Source organism: Mytilus edulis, chromosome 1 (genome assembly GCF_963676685.1).
Source record: "Mytilus edulis chromosome 1, xbMytEdul2.2, whole genome shotgun sequence".
Taxonomy (NCBI): domain Eukaryota; kingdom Metazoa; phylum Mollusca; class Bivalvia; order Mytilida; family Mytilidae; genus Mytilus; species Mytilus edulis.
In genome coordinates this window covers 98,255,059-98,276,561 of record NC_092344.1, presented here as the reverse complement: position 1 = coordinate 98,276,561, position 21,503 = coordinate 98,255,059, and the positions used below count along the sequence as shown (strand labels likewise).

At 31.9% G+C, this 21,503-nt stretch overlaps 2 protein-coding genes across 2 annotated transcripts; one reads left to right on the top strand and one right to left on the bottom strand.

The window, feature by feature from the left end:
- Positions 1-9: 9 nt before the first annotated feature.
- Positions 10-8,129, bottom strand: LOC139496782 (protein UXT-like). Its single transcript, XM_071285115.1, has 5 exons — positions 7,910-8,129; positions 6,139-6,220; positions 1,912-1,985; positions 1,162-1,333; positions 10-264 (listed from the first exon to the last, which is right to left on the bottom strand). Exons 1-5 carry the CDS (start codon positions 7,996-7,998, stop codon positions 196-198), a joined length of 486 nt encoding a protein of 161 aa, XP_071141216.1. The 5' UTR covers positions 7,999-8,129; the 3' UTR covers positions 10-195.
- Positions 8,130-12,764: 4,635 nt separating this feature from the next.
- Positions 12,765-20,550, top strand: LOC139496748 (uncharacterized). Its single transcript, XM_071285113.1, has 4 exons — positions 12,765-12,980; positions 15,493-15,610; positions 18,340-18,512; positions 19,426-20,550. Exons 1-4 carry the CDS (start codon positions 12,926-12,928, stop codon positions 19,902-19,904), a joined length of 825 nt encoding a protein of 274 aa, XP_071141214.1. The 5' UTR covers positions 12,765-12,925; the 3' UTR covers positions 19,905-20,550.
- Positions 20,551-21,503: the final 953 nt, after the last annotated feature.

The following is a 21,503-nucleotide window of genomic DNA, read 5'->3' as shown; positions in this document are numbered from 1 at the left end:
ATGCCAAAATTTCATTGATTTATACATTTATTTCACAATATTTTTAATTTGACACCTGATTTTATATGCTTCTTTACAAAATAGAAGATAGGTCAAATGCTTGGAGACGAGAACCAATATTCTCTAGATTTCCAGTACTCTTCAATCATTACAGGAGAGTTTTCTGTTAAGTTAACAATTTTACATCATCTGTATTCAAGATAACACATCTCTATATGGCTTTTTCTCAGGTTCTCTTGGTATCTGTTGTAGTTCTCTTAAACCCTGAAATAAATAAATAAACTTTATTGCAACAAACAAGATGCGAACAATTTCTGTTTTTTTAATCTACTGTAATTAAATTTTTATCATTAGATCCTGTTTGTTTAAATTTGATATGACCAGTAGTACTTGTGATGATTAAGTAATTATTTCTTGCTTCAGACTACAAATATGACGTGAGACATTAGAAAATTCTATGCCACTTTTTCTTATGAAAAGGTATATTTTCAACTATTAGCCTCATGTGCAAAAATGCACAAAGAGTATATTTTTACTTATATAAAATGTGGTATGATTGCCAATGAGAAAACTATCCATTAGAGTTCATAAGAAGTGCATGTAAGCAGTTATAGGCTATCTTACAGCCTTCCAGAATGAGAAAAAGCCATACTGATAGGCAGCTATAAAAAACACCAACAGGAAAAATGTGAAACAAAAAGGTATACGAAAATCAAATACCAAAGACATGAACCTACAATAACTACCAAACCAAATGAATGTGACAGGTTATACATGCAAGTAAGTAAGGTATTTTCAAATTTTAAAAAGTTGATATTAACATATCAGTTAAATGATTTACATTTTCTTTAATTTTTTATGTTTACATATGTTTTCAACTAATATGCACTTGGAGGTAGATTTTAAAGGTTACATTATAGAGAGAATGCCACCAACCTTTTTCCCCCCCAAAAAAAACACAAATTTATAACTTAAATCAGGAAATTAAAAGGTCCGACCAATAGAGTGACATCAAAAGAAATGGGTAACTCTGTTCTTTCATTAAAGAAAAAAACTAAAGCTTATTTTCACAAAAATATCAACCAATCCAATATGCATCACTGATTAGTAGATTGATAGTGCAGACAACATATAGAACACAAAACAGAACAAGTTTGTTACCTCTAATACTAATTTTATGTGAGCTTTAACAGATGTGGCATCTTTTGTCAGGATCTTTGCTTTTTCATCTAAATTATCGGTTTTCTTTGTAATAAACTTCAATGCTTCATCATGGGTAAGTTCCACATAAAACCCAAATCCAATATTAACAAATATCATTGATGTGTCAGGTCTGCAAAATAAATAACAACTCTTTGTTTTAAACAATTACACATGTACATTGGCTTTCTTTGTTCATAAATACATTAATAAGTTAATTTGAATTTTAGCCATTTAAATCCAAATTAAATCTTTTTTTAAATTTATTCAAATAATGAAGAATAAATTGACATGTGTCTTGGTAGTGAGTGTTATCTTCAAGATACAAATTGTACACACTATGGAATTCATGCAATGCTCATATTTCAATTGACTGATGTGTCTGCAAGACATGAATGCTCATAAAGGAACCTTCCCATATGCATAATAATAGTAGCTTGCTTCAGAATTTTTTTTTAGGGTTTGTGTTTGTTTTTGAACAAGTGAAGGCGATCGTGTTGTAATTTATTATCCTGCAACCTTTTGTACCAATTTTTCCCATTTATATATAGTTTTCAATGAGTCAAGGCTCCCTGTTAAAGACCGTCCTTTGACCTATAATAGTTTACTTTTACAAATTGTGACTTGGATGGAGAGTTGTCTCATTGCCACTCATACCACATCTTCTTATATCTATAAACAAAAAATTGTTGGTCTATAAGACATTCTTACACTTTAGCTTGAACATAAAAGTTGCATCCTAAATCTATCTTTGTCTTCAATTCTTCTTTTGTATAATCTGTTTGCTATAAAATAAGAAAATAAAACACAAAAAATAAACATGCTAAATTATATCTTTTTATATCTATTTAAGCATTGTACTGGTAAGTTGCAATAATGGGTTTGTTCCTATCATTATACGACCGCAAAAAATATTGGTATCATGTTGGCGTTGTCCGAATACTTTTAGTTTTCGCACTCTAACTTTAGTAAAAGTGAATAGTAATCTATGAAATTTTAACACAAGGTTTATGACCACAAAAGGAAGGTTGGGATTGATTTTAGGAGTTTTGGTCCCAACATTTTAGGAATTGGGGGCCAAAAAGGGCCCAAATAAGCATTTTCTTTGTTTTCGCACCATAACTTTAGTATAAGTAAATAGAAATCTATGAAATTTAAACACAAGGTTTATGACCATTAAAGGAAGGTTGAGTTTGATTTTGGGAGTTTTGGTCCCAACAGTTTAGGAATAAGGGGCCAAAAGGGTCCAAAATTGAACTTTGTTTGATTTCATCAAAAATTGAATAATTGGGGTTCTTTGATATGCCGAATCTAACTGTGTATGTAGATTCTTAATTTTTGGTTCCATTTTCAAATTGGTCTACATTAAGGTTCAAAGGGTCCAAAATTAAACTTAGTTTGATTTTAACAAAAATTGAATCCTTGGGGTTCTTTGATATGCTGAATCTAAAAATGTACTTAGATTTTTTATTATTGGCCCAGTTTTCAAGTTGGTCCAAATCGGGGTCCAAAATTAAACTTGGTTTGATTTCATCAAAAATTGAATAATTGGGGTTCTTTGATATGCCAAATTTAACTGTGTGTGTAGATTCTTAATTTTTAGTCCCGTTTTCAAATTGGTCCACATTAAAGTCCAAAGGGTCCAAAATTAAACTAAGTTTGATTTTAACAAAAATTGAATTCTTGGGCTTTTTTGATATGCTGAATCTAAACATGTACTTAGATTTTTGATTATGGGCCCAGTTATCAAGTTAGTTCAAATCAGGATCCAAAATTATTATATTAAGTATTGTGCAATAGCAAGAAATTTTTAATTGCACAGTATTGCGTAATAGCAAGAAATCTTCAATTGCACAGTATTGTGCAATAGCAAATATTTTTAATTGCACAGTATTGTGCAATAGCAAGAAATGTCTAATTGCAAAATATTGTGCAAATCAAGAAATTTTCAATTGATTGGAGTTATCTTTCTTTGTCCAGAATAGTAGTTGAATCAACTTAAATCATTGTTTTGTACAATGTATATTCACTTTTACTACCAACTGATAAATTAAAACAATCTTTACCATTCAGTGATAACAAGCACCTTTTGTTACATTTTAATATTTTATGATGTATTTAAATGAGCAGTTATTGTTGCAAACTCCATTAGAAATTTGAATTGAGATATGTTTTGGAAAAAGGGAAAGGGGGATGTGAAAAAAAAATGGGGGGATGGGGGGTTAAATTTTTCTCATTTCTGATTTCATAAATAAAAAGAAAATTTCTTCGAATATTTTTTTGAGAGGATTAATATTCAACAGCATAGTGAATTGCTCAAAGGCAAAAAAAATATTTTATTAGACCACATTCATTCTGTGTCCGAAACCTATGCTGTGTCAACTATTTCATCACAATTCAAATTTAGAGCTGAATCCAGCTTGAATGTTGTGTCCATACTTGCCCCAACCATTCAGGGTTCAACCTCTGCAGTCGTATAAAGCTGCGCCCTGCGGAGCATTTGGTTTTAGTATGTTATATTAATTTATTTTTAGATGAAGTGTGACCATCTTGTATTTGGTTTATGAAATGAATTACTGGTCCGAATGCTATCATTCATCTATTAATGTAATTAGGATACATAATAAAAATAAAAATGTAATAATTATGTCATAATAAAATTATCACCTTTTGAAAGATTAATCTTTCTTCTTTCTTTTGATACCTCATTTACAAAATCCAAAGCTGGATGAAAAAAATTGCATCAGTTTAAAGTTTAAAGTTGTCAGATTGAGGGTGAAAAAATCTTTGCATTGTGCTACCTTAAAAATGTTCATACAAAGTTGAAGGAGATTTTTTCTGATCTTGTGACAGATTATGAGCCAAAAACCAATCATAACTTTGGTAGATGATGCTTGTTATGTGCTTCTAATTTAAATTTACTTGATGAAAAGTTGAAGTAATTATAAGTAGACTCATATTATTAACATACATGCTGGTCTACGAGACCACACCAAAACATTTTCCACTTAACCTAATACTTAGCATTTAACTATGGGTTGTTTTGGCATACATGTAGGTGATTTTCATGTGCTTTCTGAATTTTACTATGACCCTGACCTTTTCAAAAAGGTCAAATAGTACAGAATTTATCTAATGTCATCATGCTTTTCTAAGTATCAATCCTTATCAGGGGCGGATCCAGGAATTTGGAAAGGGGGGGCGAAGTTTTTAATGTTCGCCGAGCGGAGCCAGGCAAACAAATTTTGGGACCTTTTTTAGGCTAAAAAACATAAAATAAGTGTAAAATGCACTTTTTAAACAGTTCCTGGCGTGGGGCATGTATATTCTATAGTTGCTGTAAAGTATAAGTGTTTGACATTTTTTTATGCTGTATTCTCCCTATTGATTGTCTGTCATAAAATGATAGTATGGATCCAAAGCTGATATATTTGATGTGGGACTTGTCATTAAAAAATAGACATAGAAAAATCTCGTTTGTTGTATGTTAAGTTAGCATAACCTCACAGATTTCTTGTTGTAAACAAGAAATACGTCGGGCTATTCTATGAAATTTACAATACGACCAACACAAGTTAAAAAAGTCAAACAAGCAATTTTTATCCAAATGTTTGGTTGATATGTTTCACCCAACAAAATTAAGGGAGGTGAGGGGTTCCAAATCAACCAAAGGCTACGAATGAGTCTGAAATGACAACGAATTTATGAATGATGGTCGACAAATGGAGACACAAAGGCCATACTCAGCAGACAGGTTGCAGTCTGGTCTTGAAAATATTCAATATATCAGTTCAACGAAACCGACATTCTGATGAGACATGCAAACCCCGGCCTCAAACAAATACGCCCGTTTTTTATTCATCATGTTCATTTAATACTATATAATTCTGTTGGAAATTTTCGTTTCTAATAGCAAAAAAGATTATTGTTTTCAATCCAGATACGGCCAGAATTTTTATTTAATGCAAAAATCCGAGTCAGATATTTTTCTCTCAATTACCTTAGACTGCCTCCTTAAATCAAATGGTTCGTACCTTAGACTTTAAATCTATCTAGAGCTTATACTGACTGGGGATCATTATTCAGCTATCACGCTATTTTTAAATAGGCTGGGGCGTTTGGGGTTAAACATGTTTTCGTAGGTAAATAATATTGCTGTGGATTTTTTTTCATGAGAGTGTAATAGAGTACATTACTTTCTGTTTGGTTGAATTGTGAAATAGACGTCACTACGTTCTTGTTCAAATCAGTGTCGCTTTGAAGGTATCGTGGTTGTCATACTCAGCATAAGCAATGTGTTACTGTAATTTGAATTTCAAAATAACTAAGTGACGTTTTATTTTACGCACTGATCAACTCCACCATGTAGCGAATCACATGACTTTGACATAATCAGTAAATACCAGCGAAAAATATCTTTATAAGTAAAGAATTGTCGCATGAAAATTAAATACACTGGAAATGGCAAAGTTCACAAAGTCTATTCTAATTAATCATTCCACAAAAAAAAAAAATCCAAGCAAAGGGGGGGGCCTCTACGCCCCCCTCTGGATCCGCCACTGCTTATGTCTACAAGCCTTACTGGGAAGATGAATGACTTCTTCTTTAAAATTTCTTGACAAGTTTCCAAAAGGGACTGAACCATATTCATGATAGTAGTTTTTTTATTGCATAATGTCGATTTTAATTCAAATTTCATATCTTTCCTAATATACAGTATTTTTCGAAAGATCACTTCTTTCTCAGGTTAGGCTAGATATTTGGAATTGTTTTCAATCTGTTTTTGATGGGAATCAAAAAGAGCTCTCTGTGAACAAAATGACTGCAAATGATTAACTGTTTTATCTGTTATCAATGACAATTACATTCCTGTAGTAGAGATAATACATTTATCTTAATACATGTATAAGGTCATATATGATGATCGAACATAATTACCTTAATTGTTTCTATAACTGTTTTTAATTGAAGATATTCAGCTGTTTGTTTGTACACTTCATCCCTCTGCTCTAATAGTTTACTGAAAGAATGGAAATACAACATTTCACTATGAAATTAACAATACAATAATATTACCTAGACTACTCGACTGATTCATTGTTCTGTGGATGAAGCCTGTAGAAGATAAAAGTGTAAACTCATGCTTCCTATTATAAAATGTTGGCTTGTAACATTTGTTTGCTTGTGTCTTTGTATATCATGTATATTATTACTATTTTTGCATTATGCTTTATGTATATATATACCTAAAGTTTGTTTATTGTTGTTGTTAAAGATTAGTAGAGCTTGTGATGTCATGTTTCATGTTATAAACATGTTCAACTATTGACTATAAATGTTTTTAAGTAGGAAATTCTTTCGTGAGGGGTTACTTTACTAATTTCACAACTAATTTCAATTATGTTTACCTAGAAAATCATCACAGCACGAAGGAGTATATGGTTATGTGGCTAGACCAGCGACTCTTTTTTTCTTAAACAGTACAATGAATTTTAATATATTGTTAAATTTGCTTGTGCTGAAGAGAGGGTATTAATGCCCTTTACCCATCAGACGTCAAACATTTTTGGTTACTGTTAGTGTCAAATCAGTTAAAAGATTTCTGTGAATCATCAAAATATCCTTATTTATACACGTCAGAGGTCTCAAATTATTATTGTAACTGGTATTTTGGACAAAATTTAACATGTTTCGTCAAAATTAGTCAATATTTTTACCGTCCAATTGAACACGGTTTTACACTAGTATTTTTGGGGCCTTTTATAGCTTGCCGTTTGCTGTGATCCAAAGCTCATGTTGAAGACCATACCTTGACCTATAATGGTTTATTTTTATAAATTGTTACTTGGATAGAGAGTTGTCTCATTGGCACTTACAGTGGCGGATCCAGAAATTTTCATAAGTGGGGGCCCACTGACTGACCTAAGAGGGGGCCCGCTCCAGTCACGCTTCAGTGATTCCCTATATAAGCAACCAAATTTTTTCCCAAAAAGGGGGGGCCCGGGCCCCCTGGGCCCCCCCCTAAATCTGCCTCTGACTTATACCCTTGATGACCTTTGCATTGTTGTGATGTAAAAGTCCCTAACTGCTGTGCACTGGTCGTGAGGAGAACTACTGCAGAATGAAACACTTTATTCCTGGTTCTATTTTTACTTTTTGTTTCCGTATTAATAAACTTTATATCATATTCTTTTAATATTAAATCGACCTCATTGCACTCAATGCCTCTTACCTTAATTATATCCTACATTGCTCATATCATCAATTTATTATTTGTGTATTACTTATAATATTGTGTATTTCACTAATGTTTATATAATCATTGTATGATGTTTTTGTATCTTGCCCGACAAGGGCCCATGATTGGTTTAATAAAATAATGTCTAATAATGTCTAATATACCACATCTTCCTATATCTATCTATCTATGTACATTTTATCGGCATGACTGTTAAAGTCATTTGGTAACATTTTAATCATTATTTGTCATGGAGGTACCCCATTATTACCCTCTTAAGATGGTAAAATTTTTGAGTGTATCCATTTCCGACCATGCCATGGTCATGGAGGACCCTGTGAATGTAAGATTGAAATCTTGTGGTAAAAAAATAAGATGAATACAATACGATACAACTGTATTGTCACAACATAGGTAGAGTTATTAGAAGCAAGTTTACATATTAATATATGATATGCTGTACATGCCAACCTTAAATCTTTTCTAAGCTTTTCGTTTAGAAACGTTTCGTATTGTGTAACTTTATCTCTTATGTTGGTTTGATTTTCTTCTTTAGACATAATGGTTTGCAATCATAAAATATATTCCGTCATATAAGATAATGACATCAATCATAATTTCTTGCACTAATCATGTTTTTTTAATTTCAACTTGCGTTTTCTACTTTCATTTTACACACCGGAAGTCAATAAAGTAATAACAAAACTGTTACCGAAATGGATGACAAATTGCGGTATTATTACATATTTAAAACTCACCGGACCCAAATGAGCTTTTCAAATCACTTGCGTCCATCGTCGTCTGTTTACTTTAACAAAAAAAATCTCCTTTGAAACTACTGGGTCAAGGTTTAGAAGTCTTGGCTGCCCACAATCTTCATTATGGTATTCAGTTTTAAAAATGTGTCCGACCATTGAAGATGGCTTACATACGGCTAACATAGGTCATAGGGAAAATTTGTCTGCAATTTTGCAACCATTGTCAATATAGAAAATCTGACAAGGCAGAAATTTTCAGAATGTTGAGTTTGACAATCGGTCATTTAGATCAAAACTGTCAGACTACTTAGAGAAGTCATTCTCGCGGCCCTTAAGTTAAATGACAAAATAACGGAAATTGTTGAGGAGGCTAGCTATCACTGTGGAGCTATATGATTAAAAAGGACATAAAAATCAACTTGGCTCAACCGTTTTTGCTGTAGGTTTTGAAATCTTAGTTTCTTTACGATTTATAAACGGACAAATTTAGAAAGGTGTGTTATAGATCATTTATTACCAAAGTACCGACTACTAACTGGTTTTACCCCGGATACTGATAGTCCATCAGCAGAGGTATCGATCCAGGACTGCGGGAAAATAGAAAAACAACACGTTAGAGATTCCATTTGTCCGAAGCGCTTCATTGATTTACCTTCACAAGGAACGCTCAAAGCTTAATATTTGAAACAGTTTAGATCCAAATCCTTAGTTTCAACATGTTCTTCCAGGAAAGACCCCCAATGGTGACTAGGGAATAAACATATGGTCACCATTGGTCTTCCAAAGACCGGCAGTAAAACTCTCACTAAAGTGGGGCTTCCATTTGGCTGTGCAGGATGTACAAGTTCGCAGCAACGTCCAGTAAAAATGAGGACGTTGAATTAATCGGATGCCTCGTGTATAAGAGAGATGCCACGTTTTTGTATGTTAATAACCCTTAGCAGCAACTCTTTGTGGGATCCGTATAAGGTGACCAGTTGCACGGCTAAATTTTCCTATCTGATATACCCATATTTTCCTGTGTTAGCCCAAATTTCTCCGACTTCCATCCGGACTGCTTTTATTAGAGGACCTTCCTTTAGTGTGATTGTTTGTTAATTTGTTCTCGTCCTGAACATGATTGAAATATTTGTCACTGAACGTTTAGCAACCAATAGTCAATCAATCCTTATTTCGGGAAATAAGTCTGTTTACATGCCGATAAATTGTAATGCGGAACGCTACCCCTTACAATTAAAAACAAGTATTTGTGTGTGAAGTTTACACACCAACTAAAAGATATGTGTGGATGAAGTTCACTTACTAACTAAAGGATATATAGAGAACAATTGAGGGTCATGCATTCATTTTACTTTTTTCAAGGTTGGAACTTGAACAAATCGGAAATAGCTCTACACGAAGGAAAATTGTAAAGATCGGAAGCTTTCGCGTATTTATTAACATCATTGTAATTATTGAAGTCCGCGGTCTTTCTGTCATTTCGTGGTTCCATAAATATGGGTTACCTTCTTAATTGTCATTAATCAGTGACATCGTCAGTTAGCTTGCTGTCGGACATCGATGTTGAACATTTTATTTTTGTATTTGTAACAGTTCACAACAAATCAAATTAGCCCCATTGTTAAAACAATAGCACGTCAAACCAGTAAATTAAATTATGGTTTTTGTAATTGTAGTTTTATGTGACGGCCACATTAATACATTAGTTGAAACATATTTTATTTGCCAAATTAAAGCAACATGGATTATACATAAGTAAATCATACCAGTTTTTCTCCATAATACAATATAAATAAATACAATAATGGTATTATGAACATGCATGTAAAGCAAACAGTTTTAGGTGGTATGGGAGTCTAAAATAAAAATGATAGAATTTGTTCATACTTTGCCAAAACGTAGTATCTAATGATATATGTTGAAAAATATAATAAAAATGATAGGTCACCGCGCATTTTCTCAAGCTACAGGACGTGACAAAATGACACATTTTGTATGGATTATACAGGGAAAAACACCATTTTGTGATTAGAAACTAAACAAAATGATAGAATTGTTAAATACTTAAGGAAAAGATAGCTTTCAGACAATGCTTTGAGAAAATCAAAAAAAAGATAGGGTCACCGTACGTTTATTTTGGCTAAAATACAAAATAGGAAAATTCCATGTAGAATCCTTCAGAAAATACACTGTTTTAGAGTTACATCCCCTTAAATGCCAATTTAATTTTTTTGTAAAACAACCAAAAATAATCACCACTAGCAAAAATATTAATATTTATAAGTTATATTCTTATAAATTGGTTCTTTTAAATGAAAATTCACATTAAATATCTGCATTCCTGCATCAAATTTTGCTAACTTGATAAAAAATCTGGACCTTGGGTTCTCTGTTTTTTACAATCCAAGATGGAGGAAGACACCCATACTACCTTAATAGAATAAAATACGCTGGAGCTATTGTAGGTTAAAAAAAAAAAGAACGAAAATTTACAAAGTCATATACACTATTAATTCTGTGATGATGAAATCTGTTTGTGACCTTTTGGTGAAATTTTGAACATGTTTGTAAATGAACATTATGTTCGTTCGAAGGTTTCAAGCCTCCGCAAATTGATAGTTTTGTATCTTTAACAAAGTTTTTTGAAAGCTAGTTAAGATTATTGAGTGAGGTTTTTCTACATGAAGTGTGTTTTGGACAAGCAACGACCATATTCGTATGTCGTTCTCTGTATAGATGCTTATATGGTGGTGGAAAACAGAAAAATAAAAATTCACTCCTTTATCCCTGCAACGCACCTGCATAAAAGACAAGACGATGTTTGTTGAATATTCATGTCTCAGTATATATAACAAAAATAAAAAAGATATTTTGCATCCAAAATTATTTTATATTTCAAGCTCACTGTAACAGGTCTGCAATTTTTTTAATATCGCCGGGAAGAAAATTGCAGATTTAGGAGGTTGCATCTTGACTAATTTTGCAAAAATGTTTGCATTTCTTACCCAAATAGTTTTAAAAGCCGTGATATTTGCACATTTAATTGTAAAATAGACCATCTAAACATCAAAGAGGAGCACTAGATATTTTAATCCTTAATGTGCAACCTTGTCATATATACTAGTCAACAAAAGAAACGATACACGACTTTAGAATAAAAATTTATCAAAAAGTATTAAAACTAAAACAAAATGAGATACACTATTTTAAAAAGCTTTCATTTGCAATATATGCACATATGATAATGAAATTCAAAACCTGTCGGAAAGTAACTAAATTCCATGTAAACGATCAAAGGGTGCAAATTATTTTTGCGGAAAGTTGGACACAAAATCGACACATAATTTTCTAAGTCCTAAATGAATTTTCAAATTTGTTTAAAAAATATTCAATATATATGCTAATCAAGTAATGTTCATATTTTCACTAATGGGTTGAAATATTGTTTTTTTTTTATTTTTGGTAAAAAAAAAAAGTGTTTTTTGAAATCTCAAAAAATGCACACTGGAAATTTTGAACCTTTCGGATTAGTTTTAAGATTATTAACGGTTTTTTTTTTAAATTCACTTTACACATACTGTCAATGGTAAATCAATTGATAATGTTTACATTTAAACGAATTCTTGTTGGACCGAACTTTGCTTTACAAATAAACAAAGAAACTGTACGATTTTTAAAAAAGAATTTATGGCAAACATTGTCTTTATCTTTAAATGAGAGGTTGGCATCATTAGTTGGAACTTCTGTTTTTAAAATTATCGTTTTATGTAAATTTTGTCAAAAAAATTAAGTTTCGCAAAATGACGTCATGAGAGCAAAAAAACATTTTTTTTAAACGGATTTATTACCATGGTCATTAAATATTACTACCTTCAATATTAGTCCTAGAAACGGAAAACTTCATCTTTAATTTGAAAAAAAAGTCGTGTATCGTTTCTTTTGTTGACTATATATAAAACGATTCTTAAAAAAAGTTGCATGCAGGGATCGGAATAAATATGTACCAAATTTAACCTGGTCAGACTTTTTTTAGTTTGCATTGTTCCAGTAAATTAAAAAGGTGTTTGACTTTTTTCTCCCCACTTATTTGTCATTTTCGATCGTATAGCACCACGAAGGGTTACTTTTTTAATAGTTTATTTTTCCTAATTAACATGTGACTCCGCATATATATACTTAATTCCATTTCTAACGTTTGCTGGTTAAAAAAAATCGGGAAGGCGAATATTTAATAAGTTGAAAGTAAGTTTGACAATATAATTTAAGCAAAAATTGTATTTGGAAATTTCATTTTGCTACGCGATATTTGGCTAATCAGATATGACCTCGGGCAGCACATTTATCGTAAAAAAACAAAAATAACCAAGAGCTTATAAGTCAAAAGTAAATACAAGAAAACAAATATAAAAAAAAGTTCGAAATATTGCCTTCGAGGTCATATGTCACTATTGTTGGTAAACTTTTTGAACAATTAAAGTAATTCTAATATATCAATGTCTTTTTTCTCAGATTCACACATTTTGGTTAGAATGATCAAAAATGACAATCGCGTCATACATGTGTAATATGTACATGTAATGTATGACGAAGCAAAATATTGTATATGTAAACAACGTAGGCTTCCTATACTAAGTGATCTGATTATATTTAAACTAGAACGGTGTATTTTAGTCCACTGTGTTTTTTTCGGTCACGGGTTTTAAATGCCATTCAAGAAAAATATTTCAAAATGGTAGGAAGGAAAGAAGTATTAAGCTTACTTGTTTCGACTGTTTCAACTACAGGTAAATAAAATTTTCGTTTTTCGAATATATTTCCAATTATCAGTTATGGTTATTACTGTAAAATATTATTCAAAAATCGCGATTTCAGTTGAATAAAAAAACTTCTTTGATAATCCATATCTACCAATTATTATTAAGTGTTATTTTAATATGTTTAATACTAACAACACATTTAAATCGGTCAATATATTCGATATGTGATCTTTCAAAGTGAGCATTTTTCTGTAAATAGGGAAAAGAAAATGTATTTTACGCGGAAGCAAATACTTATACATAACAAACACTTTTTGATAACGAAAGACTTTTTAAGTGTTCATGCTCGATAATGCATGTATCCTACATCAATGGATGTCCTTTCAAGTAAAGAATCACGAATTCTCGGAAGTATACTAATTTCATTTCAAACTATGTAACAATTAACAACCATGATTGTTAAATATAATTGAATAATAAAAATAAGTTTGTTTACAATAACTGGCATTTTTGTGCATTTGTATGAAATAGGAACTGGAAAAAAAATCTGTATGTCTTCTTGCCTTTAAAGGAAAACTACAAAAATCGCATAATTGAGAGAAACTTGCTCCATCTGCATATAGACATGAGCAACAAACCTTTAATGATGGTGCTAATAAATAAATGTTAATAAGACGACAATAACACGACATCATCAAAATCCATGTCTATTGTGATATGTTTATAAAATCAAAAATCTGTTCTTATTAAACTAGTGTATACCACTATTTTCATTGATCAATATATCAAACAAAATCTAAAGGAATGAAGAACTCAAATAAATATTATCATTTTTGGTTCTCAAAAAAGTTCCTGATAAATCCCTTAATTTTCTATGAAATTAAAATATAACAAGGGCTAATGTTTACAGCTTTAAGAGCATCAATAGTCTTATCAAACATAATGTGGTTGTATACATAGAGGATCGTGAATCAAAGTCGTGCAATACAACAAAATTCTCTTATCATTCAATTTGTAGGTCAAATCCAAGACCAGAGACTTTTCAGTCTTTTTCAGCAGTAGGCATTATCCCACACCTACCAAAACGTTTTACATTTTAAACTTTATATTTCGGTCATGTAATAACCAGTACAGGCAGCCTTTGTAAGCTCGTTTTACCATTTATGAATAATTTAGTACGGGAATTTTTATTATGGGATATTGAAAGCTGATCTGTTAAATGCTTATTGACTTTTTGCTCAACATTTTTTTAATTTACATATTTGTTTAATACCATTTGTTGTTTCTTGTTCTTGATATCAAGTCAAAGTTATTGAAAAGGTTCAACAGAACATAAGTTTTCGTCTATTGCAGTTTCTTTTTCACAAAGTATTAGCATGTGAATTATTTTTTTTTTTTTTTGGGGGGGGGGGGGGGGTATTATAAATATTCTTCTAAGCTTTCAGACAGTGGTAAAATACTACATAGGTTGTCCGTTCCTTTTTTCTCCAAACGATAGCCGTATACAGCATACAAGTTTATGTAAAATTATACTAATTCAGTGAGAATATCCCCCTATTCAACAAAATCTTAACAAGTTGTGTGACTAAAATAAACAATTGACCAGTTGTGTGACTGTCAAAAAACAAACAATTGGTCAATAAATGATAACTAATTTGATTAAATTTTGACGGTGTAGTTTTGGGATTAATGAGAAAATGCAGTGCAGTCTTCTTCACTCGTAAGAAGCGGGGAATTTAATATAAGCATAGGCGGATCCAGGGGGGGGGGGGGGGCCGCCCCCCCCCCTTTTCGTTGGAAATATTTGGTTGCTTATATAGGGAATCACTAAAGCGTGACTGGAGCACCCCCCTTTACAAAAAGTTCTGGATCCGCCACTGATAAGGCGATTTGGGAGATTACAAGTTACATTAAAAATAATGAGTAAATCGAAAAAAGAACAATATTCTAAGTTCTGCTTCATAAAATTTATATAACTTTGCACATGGTCGATACACGTTGCGAAATAACAAAAAAAATACCATTTACGTAACCAAAGGGCAACAAATAGAACATGAACATTTATAAAGAAAGAAAATAACGTCGGTTTAAACATCTTAAGAATTCTTTCCTTACGAAATACATTCATTGTCACAGTTTTCTTTATCCTTAGATTTTGAAAATCAACTCTTTGAAAACATCCAACACTTCGTTGCTATTTCCAAAGAACCGATTTTATTTAGAACAGACGAAATTAGTGTTAAACAAAACACAATCCTTTTCAGAAATATACATAGTTATATACGCCATACAAAACAATTCTTTGATTAATATTGCTGTATCTTCATATGTACTCGTATCCAACTGTTGTTTTTTAAACATAATACATTTATTGTATATATTTTTCATATTGTACTGAATTATATAATTGCTGTCATCTTAAAATTTTGTATTATTGTACTTTTTTGGAGAGAATTATTTTAATTGTTATAACTTGTATCCAATCCTATTGTTATTTTGACAATAAAATATGTTTAAACCAAACATTATCCTTTTACAGTAGAATGTGCCAGAAGTTCAACATGTATGGCTTTAGATGGATCATACTGGAATAGTTGTTATTACGGTTGCTGCGGTAACTCAACATTTAATGGGTATGGTACTACACCCTGCTGCCAGTAAGTTGATTGCATATTATACTTATAGCTGATGCTATTTTAGTTGTTAGTATTGAAATATCTTTTTGTGTACGTATGTAGGTGCAGTTCTAGGATTTCGAAAAGGGGGGGGGGGCTGGCAAGCTAAGGCGATTGGAGCGAAACTTGCAATAAAAAGCTGCGCCATGAGCGCATGATACGCCCGTCGTCTTGTGCGTGAAGTTTTATGTAAAAATCATAAATAGTTTCTGATATATGGCGTGACATGTGAAAACCCCCTTATTTACAAAAACCTGAACTCTAAAATAAATTTTGAATCATCACCAAAAAGTATACAGATCTTTTGATTAATATAATAATGAACTAAGAAGTGTGAAAAGTTTTAAGCAATAATCATCAATCATTTTTGAGATACCGTTACGGCGCGACAAGCTCAATAACTCTACAACAGAATCTTGTATCATGACCAAAAAGTATACAGATCTTTAGATTAATATAACTAAGAAATGTGTAAAGTTTTAAGCAATAAACATAAATCGTTTTTATACGCCCGTCAAAATTTTGACGGGACGTATTATGGTATACAAATGTCCGGTGTCCGTCCGTCCGTCCGTCCGTCCGTCTGTCCGTCTGTCCGGCGTAAACATGTCGCACCGTAACTTGAGAACGACTTATCCAAATTTCATGAAACTTAATAGAGTTGTTTCTTATGATGGTCAAATGATCTGTATACTTTTTGGTGAAAATAAGATTTAAACTTTTTGAGTTACGGCACCAATGTAACTAAAACAGGGGTGTGTTTTTTTTTCACATGTCGCACCGTTTCTCAAAAACGTTTCTTGATTATTGCTTAAAACTTTACACACTTCTTAGTTATATTAATCTTAATATCTGTATACTTTTTGGTGATGATTCAAAATTTCATTTTTGAGTTTTTGAGTATTTTATAAAAAAGGGGGAGGGTTTTTTTACATGTCGCGCCGTATCTCAAAAACGATTTATGATTATTGCTTAAAACTTTACACACTTCTTTGTTATATTAATCTAAAGATCTGTATACTTTTTGGTGATGATTAAAAATTTCATTTTTGAGTTATTGAGTATTTTGTAAAAAAGGGGGAGGGTTTTTTTACATGTCGTGCTGTATCTCAAAAACGATTTATGATTATTGCTTAAAACTTTACACACTTCTTTGTTATATTAATCTAAAGATCTGTATACTTTTTGGTGATGACTCAAAATTTTATTTTTGAGTTGAGTATTTTGTAAAAAAGGGGAGGGTTTTTTTTTACATGTCGCGCCGTATCTCAAAAACAATTTATGATTATTGCTTGAAACTGTACACACTTCTTTGTTATACTAATTTAAAGATCTGTATACATTTTGGTTTGATTCAAAATTTTATTTTAGTGATATTTGTAAAAAAAAAACAGGGTGGGGGGGGGGGGGGTTTCACATGTCCTTCCGTGTCTCAAAAACAATAAATGGTTATTGCTTAAAACTTCCTCAGAAACTATTTATGAATATTGCATAAAACTTCCACACAAGACGTCGGGCGTATCATGCGCTCATGGCGCAGCTGTTTATTGAGTTATGGCGCGACATGTGAAAAAACACACCCCTGTTTAAGTTATTAAGTCCCGTAACTCAAAAAGTTTAAATCTTATTTTCACCAAAAAGTATACAGATCGTTTGACCATCATAGGAAACAACTATGGATCAGTAGTTCTCAAATAACGCCGGTTTGACAGACAGACAGACAGAAAGACAGACTTTATGCATATTCTTATCCCCCTCTAGACCTGTCTCTGTCATGGACGGTTATTTGATAAGCTGCAGTTTGCTGAAATTATGGTTGTAGTAATAATATGCTCTAGTACTATATATATTAAGATGTCCGTCAGTTCTAGTGTACATTATAAACTGTCTTTTTTTAAGTGTACATTATTTACTGGCCCTTTTTGTAGTGTACATTATTTACTGTCCTTTTTTGTAGTGTACATTATTTACCGACCCTTTTTGTAGTGTACATTATTTACTGACCCTTTTTGTAGTGAGCATTATTTACTGACCCTTTAAGGTTGCTGTTGAATATCTTTGTAGTACAGTGTATATAGCAACTTTGCTGTTGGTGAGTATTAAACGGGTCATTGTGGCAGTGGCAGTAACATTGCGCCTAATGACTTCGCTTCAGTACTTATGATAAACAGAAATGTGAGGTATACGACAATGAGACATCTAAATAACAACACAAATTTCTCAAAAAATGTCAAGACTTAGAAGCTATTCAGTTTGGCAACTTCTGAATTGTTTAGAGTCTGAAAAATGTAAACAAATCAGCCCAATGATTAGTTTCGTAAGTAGTGGATGCAGATGTAACATTTGTATGACAAGCTCGATCGTTACTTAAAGCAACTATTTTAAGAATGATTTAATACTATAATCCAGAAGTTATAATATTTCTATGGAAGTTAATATTAGTATATTTGGTCTTGCAACACATGTATCTGTTATACATGTACCATAATGTATGCGAGTATTTGACAGTAGTGGTAACAGCACGCCACATGCATCGTTATTTGATATTTTGGTACGCTTTATGTAAGTGTAACCTGTCCGTAATTATTGGAGTAGCTGCTTATATGGTAATACAAATGTAGTGACAACATGAGACTATCATCTACACAAACAACATACTGAAGGAAATTAACATGCGGTAAAAATATTTATGTTTTGTTGATTTATTTCAGAAATGAAGACCCTCCCCAGTATTCCTACTTGTTGCTTGCCATTGGATTACTGATTCCTTGTGCAATATGTTTAATGGTTTTAAGAAGAACAGGAGAGAGATGTCGACGTCCGGTTCCTGTTGGACGATCCCGAGGCGAAGAGAATCTACGAGGCAGCATGCCGGGATATGGAGGTATTTACCATCGTTAATTAAGCAATGCATATTTACACTTTCGACAGTCTCATCATATAGTGTTTATGAATTATAGTGAGGGCCTTCGTTTTTCTGCTGCACTACATTATCCATTCAAAACATCAGAAAATTCTATTAATGGATACTGACCCATAAAAATATCATTTTTATAACTGATCAAATGTAGGGTCTATCATTTTATTTCCAAAATAATCATAAGAGTTAATGAAAGAATGTCGATCACCTAGCTGTTCTGTTTTTGAAGTAAAGGTAGTGCAGCATTTTTATTATTATATATATGAACAGAGGAAACACAAAATAAAAGGTAACTATATCGAAGGATTTTGAAATAAATCATCAAGTACAGTAATTTATAAAGGGAAAATTTGGATAAAAATTAGACACGCTTCCGCTGCTCCTGCTAAAACAAAATGATGAGATATTCGTTACATTCTATTATGAAACAAAGTGAAACTAACAAGAATTATCTCCGATCATCTTCCTTATAAATCCAAAGTCGTTTTTTTTTTATTTCGTAAAAGTTGTCTTTTTAAATATGAACTCGAAAATTCATGCAAGTAAACTGCATTATTTTATTCATGTTTGCTAAATATTGGTAACGCAAATAACCTAATTATATAATGGCCAAGATAACCACCATGGATTTTCTATGGTAGCACAAGTTACAATTGGGTTCAATCGGTGTCTTTGATAAACTTTATTATCTACATTTTGTTGTAGTGCTAGTATTACAAATAATTAAGAGAAGGGGAAACACGTTTGCATTGCAGTATTGAAAAATTGTGTGGACAAGAGCAAAAACAAATAAAATTAGGGAAAGTATGTCGAAATATTGAAATAAAAGTAAATTTGATTGTTTTATGACCAATGTCACACTATGATTGTGTTGCAGGTCGAAGATTAATGGTAACGACCATAGCTGATCTGTTAATGTCTTCTCGAGACCAACATCGTGATCGATGTGATTCAACTGCGGAGATCATCACACCACCAGCATACGAAGATGTAGTTAAAGAATCAAATGATGAATATTTACCGCCAGCCTATTCTGAAGTACTTAAAATGGACTCTGAATGTCCAAATCCATTATACGTGATGTCTCAAAGTCATCCTTACTATCATTCCAATCATCAAACTACAGATGGGACAGTTATACAAGGACCATCTTCATCTATAGACAATCCAGACAGTAGTGAAAATCATATTAGTATCTCATTAGAACATATATCGCCAGAGGACACTGGTGAAAATGTGATATCGGAAAGCTCGTTCGATAATCGTGCTTTTACACCAGAAACGTCGGGCCAAGTAGATCGATGTACGCCCAGTCAAAGCAGTGAAACAACAACAGACAATCAAAACTCAACATGACCAATCAAAACCTTTTTAATTCTTTATTAGATATATATTGAGCTGTTCAAGTGTGGTACATTTGCTGTATTATGTATACCAATTTGTTTTAGAATTGAATATTATACAAAAACACACATATATGTGTGATTTTCGTGCGTGAAACACATGTTTCTATTATGGCCTTAATGTACTTTATCGCAGAAACGCTCTTGAACGAAAGCTTAGAAAGCCAAAAGATTTGAGAGCATGAAAATCAAAAAGAGTAGTCAAAAGTTAGCCTTAGAGAATTGTTACTTTATAGTCGCATCACAATTGCTTAATTCTATGAACTGAACATGTAGACATGTATAATGTACAATGATGTATAAATATTTATTCAACTTTTTCCTTTAGTCAGTTTTAAGGGGATATTCGTTCTCGGACCTCTTAAGTTTCCACAGCCCGTTGCAGTGATTCATCTATTGTTATTTCTGAATCATTCATTCAAAATGCCCCAAAATGAAAAGAAAAAGAAATTTTCATGGAGAAAGACGAAATAATTCACATCTTTTATTTAAGTTCATTGTATATATACGGCTTTCACTTTGTCCCCAGTTGATTTATTACCCCTGTTTATGTATACTGTAAATGTGTATTTATTGTTATAAAATATTTATTGTTTATACTTCAAGTATTTATATTGTTAATCCGCAAGTCGGATCGTCACAGAAAAAAGAAGGAGCCGCCCGTTTATACTCAAATATGTATTGTTCATCCGCTAGTCAGACCGTCACAGAAAAAAGGACACAATTGTTGACTGTGTTGTTGAAATAAGTCAGACTTATGCTAACAGATATCTTTCCGGGAATGTATTACAATTTCTGGAAACAAAATAAAACCGTGCAATAGATTCTGGTTGACTGAAACAAAAACTTCTTTATGATACAAGACAAAACTTGCAATGCAGTTACATTCCAATATTGTTCACAAGTATTTTCTTAATTTAGTGACAACACATAAAGGTTTATGTATATACTGTAAACAACTGTAGATTTATATAATTTTTCAACATTCAGAAAACCTATTCAAGTGAAAAAATAAAAATAAGTGTACTGGAAAATTATATAAGGAGACTGAAAAGTAAATGGCCTTCAAAATTCAAGTAAATATATATTATACAATTGCGACTTTTTGTATATAGAAATGAGGTCATTTGAGGGTAATGCGTATTTTGTGTAAAAAAGAAACATTGCAATGCACAATCGTGTTAATTTAAAATATAACATATACATAGTTAAATAAGACAATAGGAATGGAACTATCTAGAATAGAAAGTGAAATTGACATGTTAAATTTTTTATCCGTTTTTTGAGATTAAGTAAAGCAAGTTGTTGCAGCCGTACATGTATTTAATTTCTGGTTCCTATGCTGTCATGCTGAAAAAAATAGTGGACAATGAAAGTATGCAAGGGATATTATCGTAAAATGTGTATAACATAACTTTAGTTCACCATCATTTATTTCGTCGTAATATTGTTGTTGTTTTTTTACTTTGTATTTTTTTTTTATTGATAGGAAGTTCGATGTTTGGCTTATATTGAATCAGTTCATATATAAATCCTCTGTATTGCCAGAGAG

Bases quoted from the DNA above. Each gene is read 5' to 3' on its own strand.
- LOC139496782 (XM_071285115.1), bottom strand. From the start codon at position 7,998: ATGTCTAAAGAAGAAAATCAAACCAACATAAGAGATAAAGTTACACAA. The intron at 6,221-7,909 runs GTTGGCATGTAC...CCATTCTTTCAG, and splicing joins AAGCTTAGAAAAGATTTAAG to TAAACTATTAGAGCAGAGGG. The intron at 265-1,161 runs GTAACAAACTTG...TATTTATTTCAG, and splicing joins ACATAAAATTAGTATTAGAG to GGTTTAAGAGAACTACAACA.
- LOC139496748 (XM_071285113.1), top strand. From the start codon at position 12,926: ATGGTAGGAAGGAAAGAAGTATTAAGCTTACTTGTTTCGACTGTTTCA. The intron at 12,981-15,492 runs GTAAATAAAATT...ATCCTTTTACAG, and splicing joins TTCGACTGTTTCAACTACAG to TAGAATGTGCCAGAAGTTCA. The intron at 18,513-19,425 runs GTATTTACCATC...ATTGTGTTGCAG, and splicing joins CAGCATGCCGGGATATGGAG to GTCGAAGATTAATGGTAACG.